The 18,943-nt window shown below is 36.3% G+C and overlaps 3 protein-coding genes across 5 annotated transcripts; 1 reads left to right on the top strand and 2 right to left on the bottom strand.

The window, feature by feature from the left end:
* Positions 1-1,099: 1,099 nt before the first annotated feature.
* Positions 1,100-5,573, top strand: LOC130806784 (uncharacterized). Its single transcript, XM_057671985.1, has 5 exons — positions 1,100-1,277; positions 2,334-2,428; positions 4,691-4,763; positions 4,853-4,908; positions 5,114-5,573. Exons 2-5 carry the CDS (start codon positions 2,388-2,390, stop codon positions 5,247-5,249), a joined length of 306 nt encoding a protein of 101 aa, XP_057527968.1. The 5' UTR covers positions 1,100-1,277; positions 2,334-2,387; the 3' UTR covers positions 5,250-5,573.
* An 856-nt stretch (positions 5,574-6,429) lies between these two features.
* LOC130806718 (protein ABIL2) lies at positions 6,430-12,092 on the bottom strand. 3 transcript variants are annotated; one of them, XM_057671909.1, is made up of 10 exons: positions 11,849-12,092; positions 9,396-9,533; positions 9,033-9,115; positions 8,784-8,934; positions 7,991-8,090; positions 7,764-7,853; positions 7,582-7,684; positions 7,389-7,477; positions 7,192-7,313; positions 6,435-7,084 (listed from the first exon to the last, which is right to left on the bottom strand). In XM_057671909.1, the coding sequence occupies exons 2-10, from the start codon at positions 9,498-9,500 to the stop codon at positions 6,914-6,916; spliced, it is 1,014 nt and encodes a 337-aa protein (XP_057527892.1). In that variant the 5' UTR covers positions 9,501-9,533; positions 11,849-12,092; the 3' UTR covers positions 6,435-6,913. The 3 variants fall into 3 exon arrangements, with proteins under 3 accessions (XP_057527893.1, XP_057527892.1, XP_057527890.1); XM_057671907.1 differs by having other exon boundaries at positions 6,436-7,084; positions 11,609-12,092; XM_057671910.1 differs by lacking the exons at positions 8,784-8,934; positions 9,033-9,115; positions 9,396-9,533; positions 11,849-12,092 and adding an exon at positions 8,178-8,725 and having other exon boundaries at positions 6,430-7,084.
* A 1,764-nt stretch (positions 12,093-13,856) lies between these two features.
* LOC130805427 (uncharacterized) lies at positions 13,857-18,612 on the bottom strand. The gene is made up of 5 exons (XM_057670200.1): positions 18,295-18,612; positions 17,819-18,138; positions 17,203-17,722; positions 17,062-17,145; positions 13,857-13,934 (listed from the first exon to the last, which is right to left on the bottom strand). The coding sequence occupies exons 1-5, from the start codon at positions 18,610-18,612 to the stop codon at positions 13,857-13,859; spliced, it is 1,320 nt and encodes a 439-aa protein (XP_057526183.1).
* Positions 18,613-18,943: the final 331 nt, after the last annotated feature.

An 18,943-nucleotide genomic window follows, 5' to 3' on the forward strand; every position in this document is an offset into this window, starting at 1 on the left:
GAATAATTCCAGTCGCACTTTTTGTGCGTCTGGTATTAATTTCTTTTTTTTTTTAAATTTCGAATTACATTAAAAATGTTCGGGATTAAAGTGATAATAGTGTTATTAAGTGCGATTTACATTTGTTAAGAATTTTTAAGTCTAGTGGCAAATTCATAATTTTTTAAAGTCTAGGGACAAATTCATAATTTTTTAAAATCTAAGGGCAAATTCATAATTTTCATTGAGGGGTTGTGATAAAATGAAAAGGGTGGTGATGTTTAATAGAGTAACTCCCTTAATTTTACGGGTAATGCCTAAACAGTTACTGGGCAACATTAGATTGTATTTGAGTCACTTACGAGTTACGATGCTTCAAATCAATATACTTCCTCCGTTTCGTTTTAGTCGCTACATTTGCATGGATACGGGAATTAAGAAAAGTGATTGACCTACACTGTATCTGATTGTTTACTTTATAGAGTATAGTATTTTATTATTGTTAATTGAAAAAGTAAAAGGAAAAATAGGTTGTTAAGTTACTTTATAAAGTATGATATAGTATTTTATTATAGAGTATAGAGTAGGATAAAAATAGGGGTAGGTAGAACTTTAAATGATTATTTTATTACTAAAAAACGAAGATGTAGCAAGTAATATGAAATTGCCAAAAATAGAAAATATAGCAGTTATTGTGGAACGGAGGAAATATAAGTTAATTTTTTATAGATATGAGTTAATTTTTTACGAGGGTACAAGTATAGCCCGATATATTCATAATTAAACAATTAGTCGATTATTACATTGAATCAATGATATTTATTTATTTATTTATTTATTTTTTTATTAAATAAATCAATACTTCCTCCTATTCATAGAGAATGAGATATTTTTCTATTAGGCCAATTCACTAAAAATGTTCTATTTCTATTTTTGTCATTTTTTTACCTTTCACCCTTACTACAACAACACAATAACACATAAATATCAATACCTTTTATAAAAAAAAAAAAAAGTGTTCCACCTATTTTCAAATGGTCCCCAACCCCTCTTTAGTCTTGGTTCAAAATACAAATATACCCTTTTCTATAAACAGGAGGGAGTAATATTTAGGCATAATATTTATTTAATTTTTACTTATATTTTTTAAATTCATTTTCTGCCCTATTTGTGACTGTTCTTCATGATTTTCCTCGTCTTCTTCCCAATTCCTGAGTAGTTCTTGAGTTCCCAATTTCTTGTTCTTGTTAATCGCCAAATTCCTCCTCATTTATTCATTCTCTTCTTCCCACTCCCAGGTATTTTTGTTATACTTATAAGTTTCTTAATTTTTTTTTGATTCATTCAAATTCATCCCAATAAGATATTCCCAAATTCGTATTTCAATTCATATGAACTTGTAATTAATCTTCTACACAATGCATTTTCTAGTTATTGTATTTCAATTCATGAATTTGCACAGTAGCAAGTACATTCTCTTCCATGTAGAATTTTTTGCTTAATTACTTCAACTCTGGATTGTTACAGTAGTATATTTGTTTAGTACTTTTCATGTTTTTACGCCCTTCATCATTAGTTTAATTTTAAGACTCCTCCTTTTTTGTAATTAGAGTCATTTTCGTTTCTTGATATCTGGTTTCTTCTGGATTATTGTATTATTATTGTTTAATTTCCATTGATTTTGGTCATTAGGGTTCTAATTAGTGAATTTTCATTTATTTAGTCATTGTATCATCTTGGAATACTGAGCTTTTTGTGGGTGTGGGTTAAGCTATTGTGGATACGAGAGTATTATTGCATCTGTTAGTGATTGATTGTCATTTTTCAGTAGTAAAAAACATACATTTTTGTTTCTAGGGTTGTATGAATCAATACATGAGAAACACATGAGATGAACTCTGCAGATACTGGCTAATGAGCAGTTTTGCTTGCACCTTGAAAATGAGCCTTAATAGATGTCTTTGGTTACTTCTCTCTGTTCGTTCTCTTTCGTTTTTCTCAATGTTTTATATTTGAAATTCAAATTTAGGTAGTTGATTGTTATAAATTAGGGAGAAAACTCAATTTCAATGAATTCAGATTATCAGTATATCCGATGAGAATATTTAGGTATCCCGATTACTAGGAATTGAACTGCATATTTCAAGATTTGATTGTTTATATCCGGATTTCATGTTAGACCACATCTCCAGTTTGCACACCCCTAATAACTGTTGGCCACATAGTGCATCTTGAAATTCTATATGACTGGTTGTTTTGTACTCCAATTCACATTGGAATTTCTTGGTCCGCTCATTTTTCGTTTCTACTACTTAGCTGTAGTCTCCTACTAACCTTGGCATTTAAATTTCTAGGATACTCATTTTCTCAGACACATAGGCGATAGGTGTATCTTTTAAAAATATACAATGGAAGCACAAACCCTTGCTTCCCCATGGCAGTTCACCTGGTCAGTCTCTCCTCTCTTTCTTTTATCCACAGGTTTTTAGCTAGTATCTTCAACCGGTTATTTTGCTTAATGGTTATACCATTGCATTCCTTCCCTTATTTTTATTGTATTGTATTGTATATTGTATTGTATTGATACCAGTTACAATTTATTAAGAGCTTCATTTTAGTGTGGTTTTGAATTATTGTTGAAGTTTTTTTGTTCAAGTTACATGAACTGTTAGCATTCTTTACATGAAGCTGAAAGGATCCAAGCTTTGATAACAAGAGGTATTCATTAGGAATTGTGTGACCCAAAAATAAATGTTGAAGAATCAAATAAATGCAGTCTTTTTTCAAATGAACACTAACTGTGTTTCTTGTTGTGGATTAAGTTGAAATAAATTTTTTTGAGTATTGAGACAAAATGGTACCGTATCTTGATTAGATTAGATTAGATAGACCTTAATAAGGTCTACCACTGTAGGAATTATTGTTATACTTTGAATTAGGTTTAAAGCTGGTGTGCTGAATGTTTTTGGCCTTGAGGAATGTAGTTTTCTGCCATTGTAGTTTGTACCCTTGCATTAAGGTGCACACTTTCTACCATTTTTTTGGTAGTTTGCATTTTGGATTTTAGTTGCTTTGGTATTCATAAATGAACCTGGTTTTGTCATATGAGATATGTAAGCAATCCTAGTAGCTGGCAAAGATATGCATTGCGGTAACTATCACCTTCTTTTTTCACTGGTTTGCTTGCTATAATACACGAGTCATTAAGTAAGCTTTAGATTAAATAAATACAAATGGACATCCAATTTGACAAAAATTCCCCAACTTTAGTACGACTGTCAACTACTTGTTTTCATCATCATCATCATACCCAGTATTTTCTGCTCATAGAAACTATGATTAAGATTCGGGGATGGATGGAAGACGGCAAACCATACCCATAAATGATGGGGCCAAAGAGTCCCTCGCCTCGGGAAAAACCTGCGAAACAGCAAGTCTACACCTACCGCCAAAGAGTCCCTCTTCTTCAGCTCCTTCAGCTTGTCTCATGCATACGTATAATCATGTTATGTACATCCTCCATGCATAGCCGACCTCATGAATTGTGATATTGCCCATACATTTACATTACAAAGATTTGCTAGATCCTTTATCTCCATTCCTTTACCATGAACCCATGTATATAGGTGCAATTTTGCTTTTGGAACATATGATGTTAGCTTTTCCCTGCTCCTATAATTAGGTTGTACTTGTAAGTGACTCAGATTTAGAAGTTTGTCTCTTTGTTTCCTTCTTCCCTAGTGTCGGGCTTTACTGGCTTTGTTGTAGAACAGTAGAAGTGTCTCTTGCCAGAGCTAACGAAAAAGGTACTTGATGGAGTAGTGGAAAAAATCATCGCTACCGTAGGGCTGTAAGGGTAAATCCTGCCACATCAGGATCAGATTTACAAATAAACAAAGGCAGGGATAGATTTTGTACACTCTAAGCTTCGCACAGCCTGCTTACTGAGGATAATCGGTTTCAATCTGAGTGGTAAATTTTTATTGGGTAGAAAATTGGTGCTTTTATGGGCCCGCTTTGATTGAGTGTAAATATTCAAGAGGTAAATAAAAGTCAAAGTAGGAAAGCAAAGGTACTTAGAAGTTTAAGGAATTTGATTGTTAGAGAGATGGAAGAATTGGTTAAAAGTAATGAAAAATGACTATTATATCAATTACTTCTCTCATTTTGGGTATAAATTTACCCTAGGAGGGGGTGCGGGAATACTTTCCTCCGAATGAGGGAAATCATCTTCCTTTTTCATTCATCTTTTTTAGTTTGTTCTCATTCTACATCTTTCACAATTATTTCAATTGCGTCATTTGCATCTCTACTTACCTTTATTTCAATAGTTTGACTTTTTTTTACCCCTTTATTACTCTCAATCCAAGCGAGCCCTATATGTGCATTCAGTTCAGGATTGCTTGAACCATAAAGTATTTAAGTTGTCATTAGGAATTTATTTTGGAATCTATAAAGATACTTATTTTACTCTCAAGTTGATTGAGTTCAAACTTTAAACTTCGATGCATAAAATTCTTTAAAAAATGTGATGACTAGATTGTCTTCCAATTGTTGATGAAAGATCTATGCAACGAACAATGCTATGCGCGATAGCTTGAATTATTAATCCATCTTGAAGAATAGTTATTCTTTTAGTTGTCGTAGTGTTAGTACAGTCAATTATTGCTTGCTCTTAGCTGTTTGGTCACAAAGTCAATTTTTCCTGCAGTGACTTAGAAGTGAACTTTGAATCAGAGGAGAAAGCTTCCATTGTGTATGCAACACTAAATGTTGACAAAGAGGTGAGCCTTGACTTTACACCAGTGCATGACACTCTTAACTGTTACCACTGATAGTAGATTTATTTTAATCTGGGGATAATCATCGGCAGTTACAACCAGATAAAGTAAAGAGGGTGATGTCAGTCTCCGAAGGGAAGCTTGCAGTGTGAGTTTCTTCATCGAAAAATATTGATTTCCTTGAAATCAAGTCTGAACACATTTAACATGTTATAGCTTGTTTAGTCGTGCTTTTCGTTCATTCATTGCTCCAGCTTGTATACCTCGTGTGAGCGACTTTAACAATTTGTTTCCTTTTCTTTAAAATTGTGTTTGGACTTCTGCAACTATGTGGCCATTCCTTCTACATACAGGCATTTTGAAGCAGTAGAAGCTAGATTTCTTCGTGCATCTTTCAGTGCTTTTGTTGATGTTCTGACACTCGCAACAAAAACTATCGAAGAATTCGGACCTGGAGTGGATTATGAGAGCTGCTCTTTGGGAAACTGAAATTTTATGTCAAGAGACTCAAGACCATTTTGATGATGTTGTTACACACAATGACTTGTTGGTATTATTCTCATGTCTGGAGCTGCTTTCCGAGGATTGGACAACTCTAAACAAGGTTATATTTTATGCAAATCGAGAGTATAATATTCTTGTGTTTTTCTACTCAAGTCTGTATTTCCTTATCCTTTTTTTAGCCGTCATCTCTAAATTCATCGATGTATACTCATTAGTTGACAGAAACGATCTAATTTGTAAACTCGAAGTTTCTTTTGGCCTGTGGGCATATTTATGCACTCAAATTCATCAATTGAATTTTGATTACCATTTTGTACTTTTCCCCCCTTTGTAGCTTAGTTTTGCTTATTTTGTGAAAACTAGTCCAAATAAGGCTCCACAAGAGTGAATAGGAGTGGAGAATTGGATCTTGTTTAAGTTGGAATAACTATCATCTTTCCCATGCAAGGTTTTTGAATTGAATCTCACCTAGCCCTTCTTTTTCCGGCGTATCCCATGATCAAAAAATAGAGTGAATTATGAGCGAGTTTTAGCAAGGGATGAAGGGTAGTTGCCAAGTTCTATTTACAAATCTCAATAATAAATGCTTGTAATGTATATGGCATTTAGGAATGCATATAAGCATTAAATATAATTTTTTAAATGGCGTTATTCTATGATTTAAAGATAAATTACACTTGTAAATTTACTTAATGTCTACTTTTAATCAAATCATTTTACATATAGCTTAGTATATGCAACTCTAAGAAAATTTAATACTAACTAGTAACTACAAACAAGTTCAAGTGTTAAAAACATACCATGAGTTGAAAGTTTACAACCTCAATAAAAAGCTTTTGCAAATTCTGAAATTGGATCATACAGATGGTTAGTGAGCCACAAAAAAGGTAGTTCATTTTTTACCAAATGGATAAACAATGATTTACACGTTAGTTTAGCTAACTCTTGGGGTAAACGTCTCTATAATTTTGCTTTCATGTTCACCTTTTGTCTCGTTTGGATTAGGAATTGCGAACAAACCCACACTTTAAGTTCGGATACAAAGAAGCTTGTTTTGGAAGATACTGCCCCACACTTATTTTTAAAATGTTTTATTAAAAAAAGCTTTGTTTTCTTTTTTTTTTTTTTTTTTTTTTTTTATATATATATATCTTTTTCGTTGTATGCATATATGTTGATGCTCATTTTCATCTTCTATAAAAGTTCTTGTTGAATTTGAGAATTAAAGGAGAATTTAGGCCCATATCTGTCTGGGCTATAACTCACTTAATTTGATTAAAAAACCTTTTTTCATATTAGATAGTGCAACGTATCAAACAAAAAATAACAATCAAGCTGATCAAGTAGTACACATGCAGAGATAAACTTGTAGAACACCATATAATAATATTCTGAATTCTCTCCTGTCATCAATCTCAATGGGCGACTACTCATTGTAATCAAATGGCACAAAAAACAAAAATGAAGGGTATTGTATTTATGTTAATAACTTTCAGTGAAGAAGATAAAGTTTGATATTCTAACAATGGCTCAAACATATACTGACATTTCTGTGGTGTATAAGTATTATCTAATTAAAGATAACATCTAATTGTAGCCCATGTTTTATCCAAACATTTTAAACTTTTTTCTGGGCAGAAGTAATTTTCTCAGTATTCATCCAAAAAAGTAAACAAAGTTTCATCTTTCTTCGATTTCCGCCTGCTAAGCAATGCCTTGAGCAGACGCTTACTTTTGCTAGGATGACGTTCAATTTCCTTCGGCTTCTCCTTCTCATCATGAACTCGCATAGAGACCGACTTCCAAGAATCTGAGATATACTGTTTGTCGGAATCACAGGATCACATCATCAGTTACAAGCATCAACCATCAACAAATCGTGAGAAGGTAAATATTTCAACGAAATGTACGCAAAATACATGCTTACCCGGTGCCTTTCAAGGCTAGAATTCGGAGTAGTTGGCCTACTAGATTTTGGTGTAGTGGGTCTCGAAGCAAAAGACCCGGAACGCAAAAGAGGGAACCGATGAGGCGAAACTGATCTTTTGTCTATATCGATTTTAAAAATCGATTAGAAAAATGAAATTGAATAAAAAAAAGCCATCATATCTTACGAGTACAAACCGTGTTCTTTTCTTGGAGTGGAACCGGCAAAGGAGAATGACGCGGGTAATTGTGAAGGTCGAGGAGCAGGCGAGGTAGACCGTCCTCTTCTGCTTAAGACGTGATCACAGGTATATGAATCAGAATGATATAAAGCAGCAAGGGTACACGTAACACGTCCAATAAACAATTTATCTATGTACGGAAGATTTACCTGACAAAGGAAGATGTCGCTCGAATTGTTGATGAAGTTTCTCTGGTTGAGGGCGGTGTCCCTCTAGCCGAGGGCAGTGTGTCTCTAATTGTAGCCCTAACAGCTGAATGAACAGTTCAAGACGAAAAAAGATTAATCAACAAAAAACGAGCAAAAACACGATTACTACGAGTAAAACCCACCACTTCGGAGCTGAAGCCAGTCGTCTTCGTCTATGCCACAGCTTTTGTACTTCAAATTTGCAAGATTGCTGCTGTTCATGGTCTGACCAGCTGTTGCGAAATTAGATAACCAGTATCAATAACAAGGATTCTAGCGTATCAATTTTGATATCAGGAAACGGAAGACATAAATTCAGATAAGATCCCTGAATTCGACATTCTTTGAGCAAAGAGAAACGGGTTCTTGCCTGGTAAGACATATCGTTTATGAAATTTAGGTGTATCAATAATTGATGATTGTTCGGCGATGCCCTCTCGACCAATATACTCCTGGCATGTGCGTAATCTCTGAGAAAAAGAACGAGGAACACGAAAGGGGTTGTCAGAGCTATGTCGAATTAACTTCCCTAGGTTATTGCAAAACACGAAACGCACCAACTCAACTTGGAATCTTAGCTTGCATCTTGTCTTCATCGAGTTCATCAAAGATTTTTTTTGTTTCCTTCTTTGTTGGCCTAATGCAAATGATCTTTGACAATCGGGTGTTGCACAATTTAAGCGTTTTAGGTATAAGTACATAGTGAATGGTCAAACCATCTAATGCTGGTGTTTGTCAAATTAGTTGTGGTTAGAACAACTTGCTACAGATCAACTAATTTACAATAAGTTGCTCTCACCAACATATATAAAATCAGATGGTCAAATTAACCGATAAAATTAGCTTAGTTGGTCAAATCAACCATTCCAATCAGTTATAGCTGACAGCAATCGTTTGCCAACTGCACCATATAACAATAACACGGAAAAGCGACCTTTTTGTGAACTTACATGTCGAGGAGTTAAAACTGAATTCCATTCGGGCCATTGAATTAATCAAATCGGCATGATCAGAAAATAAACAAAAATACACTCTTTTCAAGCATGAAGTTACACTTATATGTTTGTAGTTGAAAGATATTGATTTCCTGATCATCACAATCATCTTTAAAGGATAGTATTCAAAACCAATAGCATGCTCGTATGAAGGTAAAAGAGGATTACTTGCTCAATACACGACACATGAAACTCGGTTTCAGCTACTTCTTCAATTTTTCGATCCAAAATATTATTAACCTTGTAAGTCACTGAGCCTAAATGATCTACCGTGTTCACCAAAGCTTTAATCGCGTAATCCTTCAATGTGTCAATAACTCTGCATTATTGGCCACATAATAGCAAAAATCAGCAACATAGACTCAACGTTTGTGAAATGATCGAGCATCAAGGAATGAAGTTCGCTAAGGGCCTTACAATTGTTTTTGGTCGTCATTGGTGAATGACAATTCAAAATACTCTGCTGCTGAATAAAGTTGGGTTCGTAAATTCTTCAAATCCTAAATATAACCAAAATATAGGGATTATAAGTTATCTGATCAAACAGAAAATCAAGATTACCGAGAGACTATCTCTCACAAACAAGAGTAGCTCATAAATATAGGCTACAAAATGAAATTATAAAAACACAAATATGACACTTTGACATCAGTATGGCTACTTGACAGTTCATTTTGGATCATACATAAGGAGAACTATAAATAGCAAGTCTTAATACTTATACAAATATCCGTGCCAAATACTAGTACTCGAGTCGAGTCCATGAACAAACGAGAATACCTTAAGGCTGTCTGCGAAGAGCAAACTTTGATGCATAGACGCTTCATCGTAGTTTGATGTCCGGTGATGTATAGGCAGAGCCGCGGAGGAAGTCAATGTCTCCATGGAGGAGAAGAACGAACTTCCGAGTTTTTAATCCTGTAACACCCAACACCATATGTTCAATTGCCTAAACTTGATAACTAATAAAGTTTGGAAGAGAAAAAAAAAATCCATATATCACCTCCCTTGCCACCCATTCCCAAGGAAAAGGAAAAGAAAAAGAAGAATTCAGGTCTTTTGATACTTGAAAACATCTTTTCTGATGTTTAGCTTTGATTTGTTCAAAAACAAGCACTGCAATTCAACTAGTCCTAAAGGAAAAACACCAATATATTAATGGCAAACACAGTCTTATTGAACACAAATTATTATGAGAGACGGTCTCTTTAAGAGACGCTTTTTAAATGGGTCGACTCATTATATATTTTTCAAAATATTGTAAGTAGGTATTAAGAACGATGTACGTAGACATTTAAGATATTAAAAGTAGGCATTAAGGATAATGTAAGTAGGCATTAAGAATACGGTAAGTAGGCATGGGCTTGAAATACGTCTCTCAAGAGACTAGCTGCTTATAGAATATAGAATTTTCCCTTTTGAATATCCCATGGATGTAGGGTATGTTTTACCGATTGGGTATTGTCCGGAGTTGTTGACTGGTTTGACCAGCTGTAATTAGTGGTTGATTTGCTAGCCATGTGTAACCCATTATTATAAGGAGGTTTGATAAAAATTAGTTCGCTGTTCAAAAAAAGTTATCCAAAAGTCAAAATCAATAAGACGCCAAAAGTCAACTAAAAATTGATTTCCAAAGAGGTACCTTATGCAAAATCAAATAATAAAAGAAAAAAGAATACTCCTAGCTCTTAAGGACATGTTTGTATTAGAGGTAAATATTCAAGGGAGAAATAAAAGTCAAACAATGCAAATAAAGATAAATAGAAGTAAATTTAAAAGGGGAGATTTATAATGATACGAGGAAGATGAAGGAAAAGAAAAATGATTAACACCTCCATTTCACAAGGGTAAATATTTAGCCCAAAATAAATTTTCTTTTTCTTCTTCGTCACTTTACAACTATTTTTTACCCTTGATAAAAATATTATTCTCTAAATTTCTACTCCAATAACTTAATTTTCTTAATTTGAGTTTTATTTTTCCATAAATATAATTACACTGTAAAAAATACTTATACTAATACTCCACAAAACAGGGTGTGTAATGAACTATTGGATGCAAAATGATAATCCTATCAAATAGAAGTAATTGGTTTTCAGCAGGACATGTTAAAAAGTAGAGAATTATATAAAAATTATTCCAATTTCTGTACTGCCCACTAAACAAAATCATAGCAAAAACTTTGTCTAAAGAATACATTTTTTTTCTTTCCAAACATCACAATTTGTCTCCTAACTTTGCTTAATCTTCAGCAACACTCAAATTAACAAAAATATTCCCTCAATCCTTAAAAACACAAAAGAAGATGATTTTCAGATACTAAAGGAAGGAATATCCAACCTTCACCCAAACATTTAATGAATAAATAGTAAAAAAAAGGCAAATAAAAGGAAAAATATACTTCAAATTTTAAATTATATAGTATTCATAAGCATTAAAATAAAAAAGACCCCACCTTTGAAAATTTGCAATTAGTAGTAATTCTTCTTAAAAATCTCAGAATCCCAATTCATTTATTTAATTTTCTGACATCAAAAACTGTTATTCCCTTGATCCCATTTAACGATAATAAAGCAAACAAACTCATAAATGAAAATTTTCTTCTAGTTCAATAGAGAAGCATGTATACATCATCATGGGGCGGAATAAAAATTGATAAACTTTTAAAAGTCCAATACAATATAAAAGTAAATTAGTTTTGTATTTTAAACACAAGACATATACTCTACTAAATTTTTAATATTAAACCCTTAATTTATCGGTAACTATACGATCAAACATGTTGAACGTACTCAGAAGAGCATGAATTTGTATCCGTCTTTATAACACAAAGAATTTATTAAATAGATAACATATGTTCTACTCCAATTATAACTTTAAGTATTTATTTGAGTTGGTTCGACACAAATAACAAAATTTTATAATTCAAAGCCATAATCTAACATACACAAGAAATTTTTAACTTATGAAAGTAGTAGAAACGGAAATCAAACCTTGATTATAGAATTCAATAACAAAACACCCAAAATTCCTTCCTTTTTAGTTTTTATCACCAAACTTAGGCAAATAACTTCAATAGAAGATGGGAAAACTCCCAAATACAAGGAATAAGACAAATCAAATATTGGGTATTCACAGAAAAACACTACTGAATGGAAAGATGAAAACTTTATTTGGGTTATTTATAAATAGAAAAATGAGAAAAAGAAAAAACAAAAAAAAAAAAAACCCACCAAATTTTGAATTAACAATGGAAGTTTGATAAGGAGGGAAGAGAAAGAGGATGATTTGGGGTTTAAGGGAGTAATAAAAATTGAGTTTAAAAGAGCATAAATTGCTGGCTTCGTAGCATGGAATGCGGAGTGACTGGGGTTTAGAAGTATAAAAAAGTTGATTACTTTTGGAGATGGAACTTTAAGTTGGACATTTTTTCAGGTTTGGTGGACAATCTTTTTGTTAAGTGGTGAGTAATAATGAGTTTAGTGAGCAAACTTAGCATGAGGATTGAGAAATGAGAAGCTATCTATCATTCTTGTGGGGTCTTTGGCATCAATTTTCTTCTTTTTCTTGTTTTTTTCAACGCTTCGTTTTCTCGTCTCTAGGCAAGCTCTACTCAACCATTTTTTGACTAGTAAAATTAATAAATGTCTAATCATCGTGCCCAATGTATACAACTCATATAAAATATGATCAATGTTTGATAAGGGATAGAAGAGGGCATATGTGACATTGTGACCCTATCAAAGACGGCTGCGGTCAATAAGTCGCTCGCCCAATTGACCAGCAACTCTCCATCTAAATTTTTCAAATTAAATTTATCTTAATTTTACCAATTTCATGAGATATTCTTTTGATAAATTTTTCATTTTAGTTTTTACACTTGACAAGCGAAAAAAAACCAAAGCATTCTTTTACATGTTTAAAATACATAATTTAGTACCATTTTTCAAGAAAGGTTTCAGGTTTGATTTAGTGGTTGTTGGCACCAATAATGCAAATATGTTGAACGCTCACTGAACTAACTATGCTATGAAACTTTTTTGAATATAAGTGTATTCAATAATTAATATTCTCTACTACATGCATATGCTGAACATATATAGTATATACAAGCGTATTTTATGAATTGCAAATCAAAAACAAAACCACGTAGTTAAATTATTAAATTATTTTTGTATCAATTGTACTGTCACTGATTTGACTTTTAAATTCATTACTGGTTGATTCTAACCTAACCCCTCTCCTACTCTTAATATAAAAGGATGACCTTATAGGAAGAGCAAGAGCTTGGAGACTCTTATTGCCAATCTAAAGGTACGTACGTGCATGTAACAAGTTTATTGTTTCAAAATATATATATATATATATATATATATATATATATATATATATATATATATATATATATATATATATATATATATATATATATATATATATATTGTTTCGGTAATGAAACGAGGAAGTGCGAGACACTTGGAATACCGCAGATGGAGGCGTTATCGGAAGTAGCAACTCGTGGGAGGAAGCGACCTGAATTCCTGCAACACAACACGTTAGCCTTGTCCGGGGGTGATCTCCCGGAAAACCCCTCCGACGCTCAAGTCAGAACGTAGATCGGAAATTAATGAATGACAGATTGTAGAATGAATGCAAGAAGGAAGGTCGGGATTGGGATTGCTAGTGCTAGTGCTAGTGTTTAGGAAGGCTAAGGAAGTAATGTAAGCAAGGATACTAGGAAAGCTATTTCAGATGATCCTCCCTCCTTGATGGTAGCCCCTATTTATAATGGTGAGGAAGGGAAGTTGCAGAAGAAGTGAACTATCATGGGAGTAGTGGGAGTAATGGGAGGTGGACTGGTCATGGGAAGAATGGACAGTTATTCTTCTTGAAACAAGGAGAGCCTTTCATTATGGGAAAGTGGAGAGTTAGGGTTTTTTAGAGGTAACTGGCCCATGGGCCATTCAAGGAAAATGGTAATTCCAGAAAAAGCCCATTGACTGAAAGTCAAGGTCAACTGAAAAGGTCAAAGGGTATTTTAGTAATATGATGCTAATAATTTAAAATAAATAAGTAAATTAGATAAATGATACCATGACATTTAGCCCCACACATGAAGGATGATGTGAGGAGAGAGCCCCAGCGACTTGAAATATCTTCCTTTTATGCGGAAACAATAAGCGTCTACCAAAACACCTTAGTGTCAATGAAGGGATGTGATTATAGAGAACGTTCGGACCCTCAAGAAGATGAATATGTTCCCAATTTGGCAGATCTTTGGGAGGATTCCGAAAATTGAGTTCGTAATCTTCGAACCGACTGTTCATATGCCGAATTCCGAGTTGTAACGAAAAAGTTATGACCTTTTCAAAATATCCGTGTGAGACATACAAAGTCCAAGAATGTTGTTGTGGAGGTTTGATCCCGCAACCTCTCCGACTGCGTGTAGCCCTTGGAACCAACTGAGACAGCCGTTTAGTTGTGTAGTATGTCCCACGAATTTGATATATTTTCATTAAGTTAAGCTCCTAAAGTCGCGGCTTGTAGCATGCCGTGGGGTAATCCCAGCTGTTTATACCTTCCAGCAGCAAAATTGTAACTACAAAGGTTCGATCCTGCTACCCAAGACGCGTGGTAACAACACTCAAACCAGCTGAGACATCCTTGCCTTTATGAAGCATTTCACGCGGATTATTTATATTCTGATACTTCCAGCTATACTACACGTATGTCACGGATATTCAATGACTTAGAATATTTTTTAGAGTTTGCTTACCAAAAGGGGGCCGACTTATCTACCCCACGGACAGGATCATAATATTTCTTTATTTTCTATTTATTATTATTATTATTATTATATTTTTTATAAATCCAAGGGGAAAGCGAATAGAATAACTCAAGCCGCGGAGTACCCTCAGCTAGCAGCAAAAATGCAAATAGGGGGGTTTGATCCCGCGACCTCTGGGATAGTGTGCAGCACTTTAGACCAGTTGAGACAACCTTGCTATTATGTAATAACTCAAGCCGTGGATTATATCATGCCGCGGAGTAGCTCCAGTCAACAGCAAAAATGTAAATAGGAGGGTTTGATCCTGCGACCTCCGAGATGGCGTGCAACACATGGAACCAACTGAGACACCTATCTACATGTGTAGCATATCGCGCGGATTTTTTATAAAATTGATGCTTCCAGCCTAGTTTGTGCTATTTTAATGCCGCGGAAGCTCCAACACTTAGAATATTTTTGGAACAAGACCCCCCCAAGGGGGTCCGACTTTTCTACCACACGGATGAAATCACAATAATTTTTATTTTTTATTTTTTATTTATTTTATTTATTATTATTACATACCGTGGAGTCTTAGGAGGATAATATGCCGCAGAATGAGTAAATCACGCGAGTTGATGACGCGGCTTAGATTTATACTTAGATTTTTAAACCTTCACTGAAGGACTTAGGGGAGTCCGACTTATCGACATCGCGGGACGATAAAAATACGTGAACAATTTTTCTCGTCTTAACAAGCCCCTTATTCTTCTATGACACGGGATGAGCACAAAGGTCCGTGTCTTCGATTATACGGACAATACGAGAATTCTTCCATACTTAGAATTTTTACAAAATTATTAGGGGCACCTGGGAGTCCGACTTATCGACTCTACAGACACCTTCCATACTTCGAAAAATTATAAGGTGGTCATTCGATGGTTTGCAACAAGGAGGATGACGCGGCCTCATTAATTTCCGCGGCTATCATGGGTGATGCGGCAAGAGAGTCGCCACGTCTACAAGTCGGACGGTGGAATGAGTGATCTCAGACTTGGAATTTTTTCCATGTTTTTCTTGGAGTGCAATTTAGGGTCCGACTTATTGATATCACGGGAGGATAAGAATACTTAGAATAATTTCTCGTCTCAGCGAGCCCTTCATATCTTCTACGCCGCGGAATGAAGGTAAGGGTCCGCGTCTTCGATCATATGGTCGGCACGGGAATCCTTCCATACTTAGAATATTTCAAAAATGGTAGGGAGCACCTGGGTGTGCGACTTATCAATATCGCGGATTGATAAGAATGCTTCGAAAGATTGGAAGTTGCTCCTATGACGCTAACGAGGATGACGCGGCCTTGTTGTATTCCGCGGCTATGTTGGATGACGCGGAATAAAGAATCACCAAATTAGCAAGCCGGACTCTAGAATGGGTAATTTCTATACTTAGAATTTTTGTTCTCCTTAGAGTATAATTCTGGGTCCGACTTATCGACCTCACGGAACGATAAGAATACCAGCCACTTCTCTTATCATACCCCTTGCTCTTCCATGACGCGGAATGGGCATAAAGGCCCGTGTCTTCGATCATACGGAAATATGGGAATTCTCCCATACTTTGAATTTTTACACCATGACTGAGCGCACCAGGGAGTCCGACTTATTGATCATACGGACTTCCTTTGTACTTGGAATATTTTTCATACTTTATTCATACGATGGTTTAGAGCGACGAAGAAGATGGCGCGGCATAACATTCGTCGTATCTATAAGTCGGACAGCAGAATGTGTAATTTTTCTATACTTAGAATAATTTTCGTTTCTGGGGGTGCAGTTTAGGGTCCGACTTGTTGACTCCCCGGGCACATTCGAGTGTTGAAGGACTTAGAATAATTTTCTATATTTTACCCCTCCCTGGGGGTCCGACTTATCGAAGTTACGGGAACTTTCCTGACTTACGAGATTGATTTTTCTGAATCATTGAACCCGAGTTTACGGATCCCACTTATGAATATCGAAGATAGTTGAGATTTTACTTAGAATTTTATTCGGGATCTCATTCTAAAGGTCCGTCTTTTCAATGTTGCGAACAGGCAGTATCATGGGCAACCTTAGAATATTTTCGATTTTGGGACCCAATCTAAGGGTCCGACTTTTCGATATCACCGATTCATAGTGACTTAGAATAATTTGATTATGGGACCCCTCTCAAGGGGTCCGACTTATGGATATTACTGAATTTAATAAGATTTGCAATAGATTTTAGTCGAGTACTTACGAATATAAGAGCCGGATAATCTGAAAATAAAACTTCTGATGTTATAAATGAATTTTGATGATCACTAAGAATACAAATGACAACGCGAGCATGCCGCGGGATGAGTGCTGATAAAACAGAATACAAATGACAACGCGACTACGTCGCGGGATGCGATGATAAAACTGATTTCGAATGACAACGCGAATACTTCGCGGGATGAAACAATTTCGCGGAGTTAAGCTGATAAGACTGATAAGACTAATAATCACTGATTGCCCCTTGCAAATCTTGTTAAATGAAGAATTTCTTCAAATGGTCTCCATTTCATGGGCGGGGTAGTTTTTTTCCCTCTCTTTTGGCGGGTGTCGCGGAAGGTCCGCGCTTCATGGTGTTGATGAGGCATTGGCGGGCCATTACCTGGTCTCCCTTGAGGATGCCAACTTGTCCATCATCCCGCTCGAATTGCAGCAAGAGTTGATGAGGAAAGATTGCTGCTTTGATCTTGTTAATAAGTGGAAGCCCCATGATGGCGTTGTAGGGGAATACGAGATCCACCACCGTGAATCGTATGGGCATAGTTCTGCTTCCGCTTCTTTCCCCTACTCGCACAGGGAGTATGATTGTTCCCATTGGAATGACCTGGTTTCCTCCAAACCCAATCAAAGGTTTATCAAGGGGTTGCAGGTGCTTTTCTTCGAATTTCATTTTTCTTAGGCATTCCATCGTTATAAGATCGGCTGTGCTTTCGGTATCCACCAATACTCGCCTCACCATCATTTGCCCAATCTTGATGGTAACCACTAAAGGATCAGTGTGTGGTTGTTGCAACGGTTGGGAAGTAGTGGCATCAAATCTCATGATCGGCCCACTTGAGGTGGTTTTTGGGGGTCCTTTGAACAGAGTATGGACGCTGCCTTTCGCAGCGCGGATTGTGGGATATTCCTCGGTGTAGCCGCTGAAAATCATATTGATGGTTCCTTGTGTGTTGGAACTTTCACGCCTAGCCTCGTTTCTTTTCTGGTTCCAAGGCCTTCTTTCCGCGTCGCCTCTCGTACCATAGTCCTTTCGATTGATGAACCTTGATAGCTCCCCCTCGTCGGCTAGTTGATGTAGGATACGTTTGAGTTCGCGGCATTGGGCCAAAGTGTGGCCGTGCTCTTTGTGGTAATCACACCACAAATTGTAGTTGCGTCGATCGGAGGGAGTGGTAATAGGAGGTGGAGTTGGCAACTCATCCCGAACAGCGAAGAAAATGTCCTTCCTGTTCAAATTGAACCTCGGGTCATTACCTCCATCAAGCAAATTCCGCGTCCTGGACTTCCCTTCAACGGCATATACGTGCCGGGATCGTGGAGGTCCCATGTCTGATGGAGGCTCTGGACGATGCGGCATGTAATTTTTATCCCTCCTAGATGGATGTTCCTCTACGCTCCTTGAGGAGCGATTGGATATTGGATCCTTCTTTTCTGATTTACGCCTCTTTGGGTCATGTGCCTGACATATCTCGGAGGCCGTGACATAGCTTTGACATTGCTTCATGGCCTCCGCGTATGTCTTCACTTGACTCTCGACCAACTGGAACTTGAGCCTTTGAGCCTTCATTCCGTTGATTAGGGCGTTTAAGGCGACTGATTCTTCCAAATCCGTTACCTCCAGCACTGCCTCATGGAATTTCCTCAGATACGATGATATGGATTCCCCTTCCAGTTGCGTTATGCTAAGCAAATGGAAGTTTGATTTCTCCTGCCTTCTGGATGCCACAAAGTGACCCAGGAATTTGCTCTCTAATTGGGCAAAGGTGTGGATACTTCTCCCTGGAAGAGAGGTGTACCACGTCAAGGCTACTCCTGTGAGAGTAGTTGGGAAGAATTTGCACCACAATGCCGGGTTGGTGGTGTACAGCAACATCAAGTTTTTGTATGCCATCAAGTGTTCCTCGGGGCAGGATGTTCCATCGAAGGCCGCCATATTTGGGATCTTTATTTTCCCGGGGTTGGGAGTATTCAGTATCTCCGGAGCCAACGGAGAGATTATTGGCATAAGATCTTCGGGGAGGCTACTCTTGCCGGTCTCATTCCGCGGCATTATGACGAGGCTGGTGGGATGGCTAGATCCCGTGAGTTGCGCTTTCTTCCTTTCTTCCCTCCTCTTGTCCACCAATGATTGAACACTTTCGAACGCCCTCTGCTTCTTGTTTTCCAGGTAAGTACGGGCATCTCGAGAGGCGGTTTTGGATTCCCCGTTTTGGGATTCGCTTCTGTTGAGGCTTGTATGTGTCCTCGATCTTTCCCTCCTCTTC

This window comes from Amaranthus tricolor, chromosome 2 (genome assembly GCF_026212465.1).
Source record: "Amaranthus tricolor cultivar Red isolate AtriRed21 chromosome 2, ASM2621246v1, whole genome shotgun sequence".
In the NCBI taxonomy this organism is placed as follows: Eukaryota; Viridiplantae; Streptophyta; class Magnoliopsida; order Caryophyllales; family Amaranthaceae; genus Amaranthus; species Amaranthus tricolor.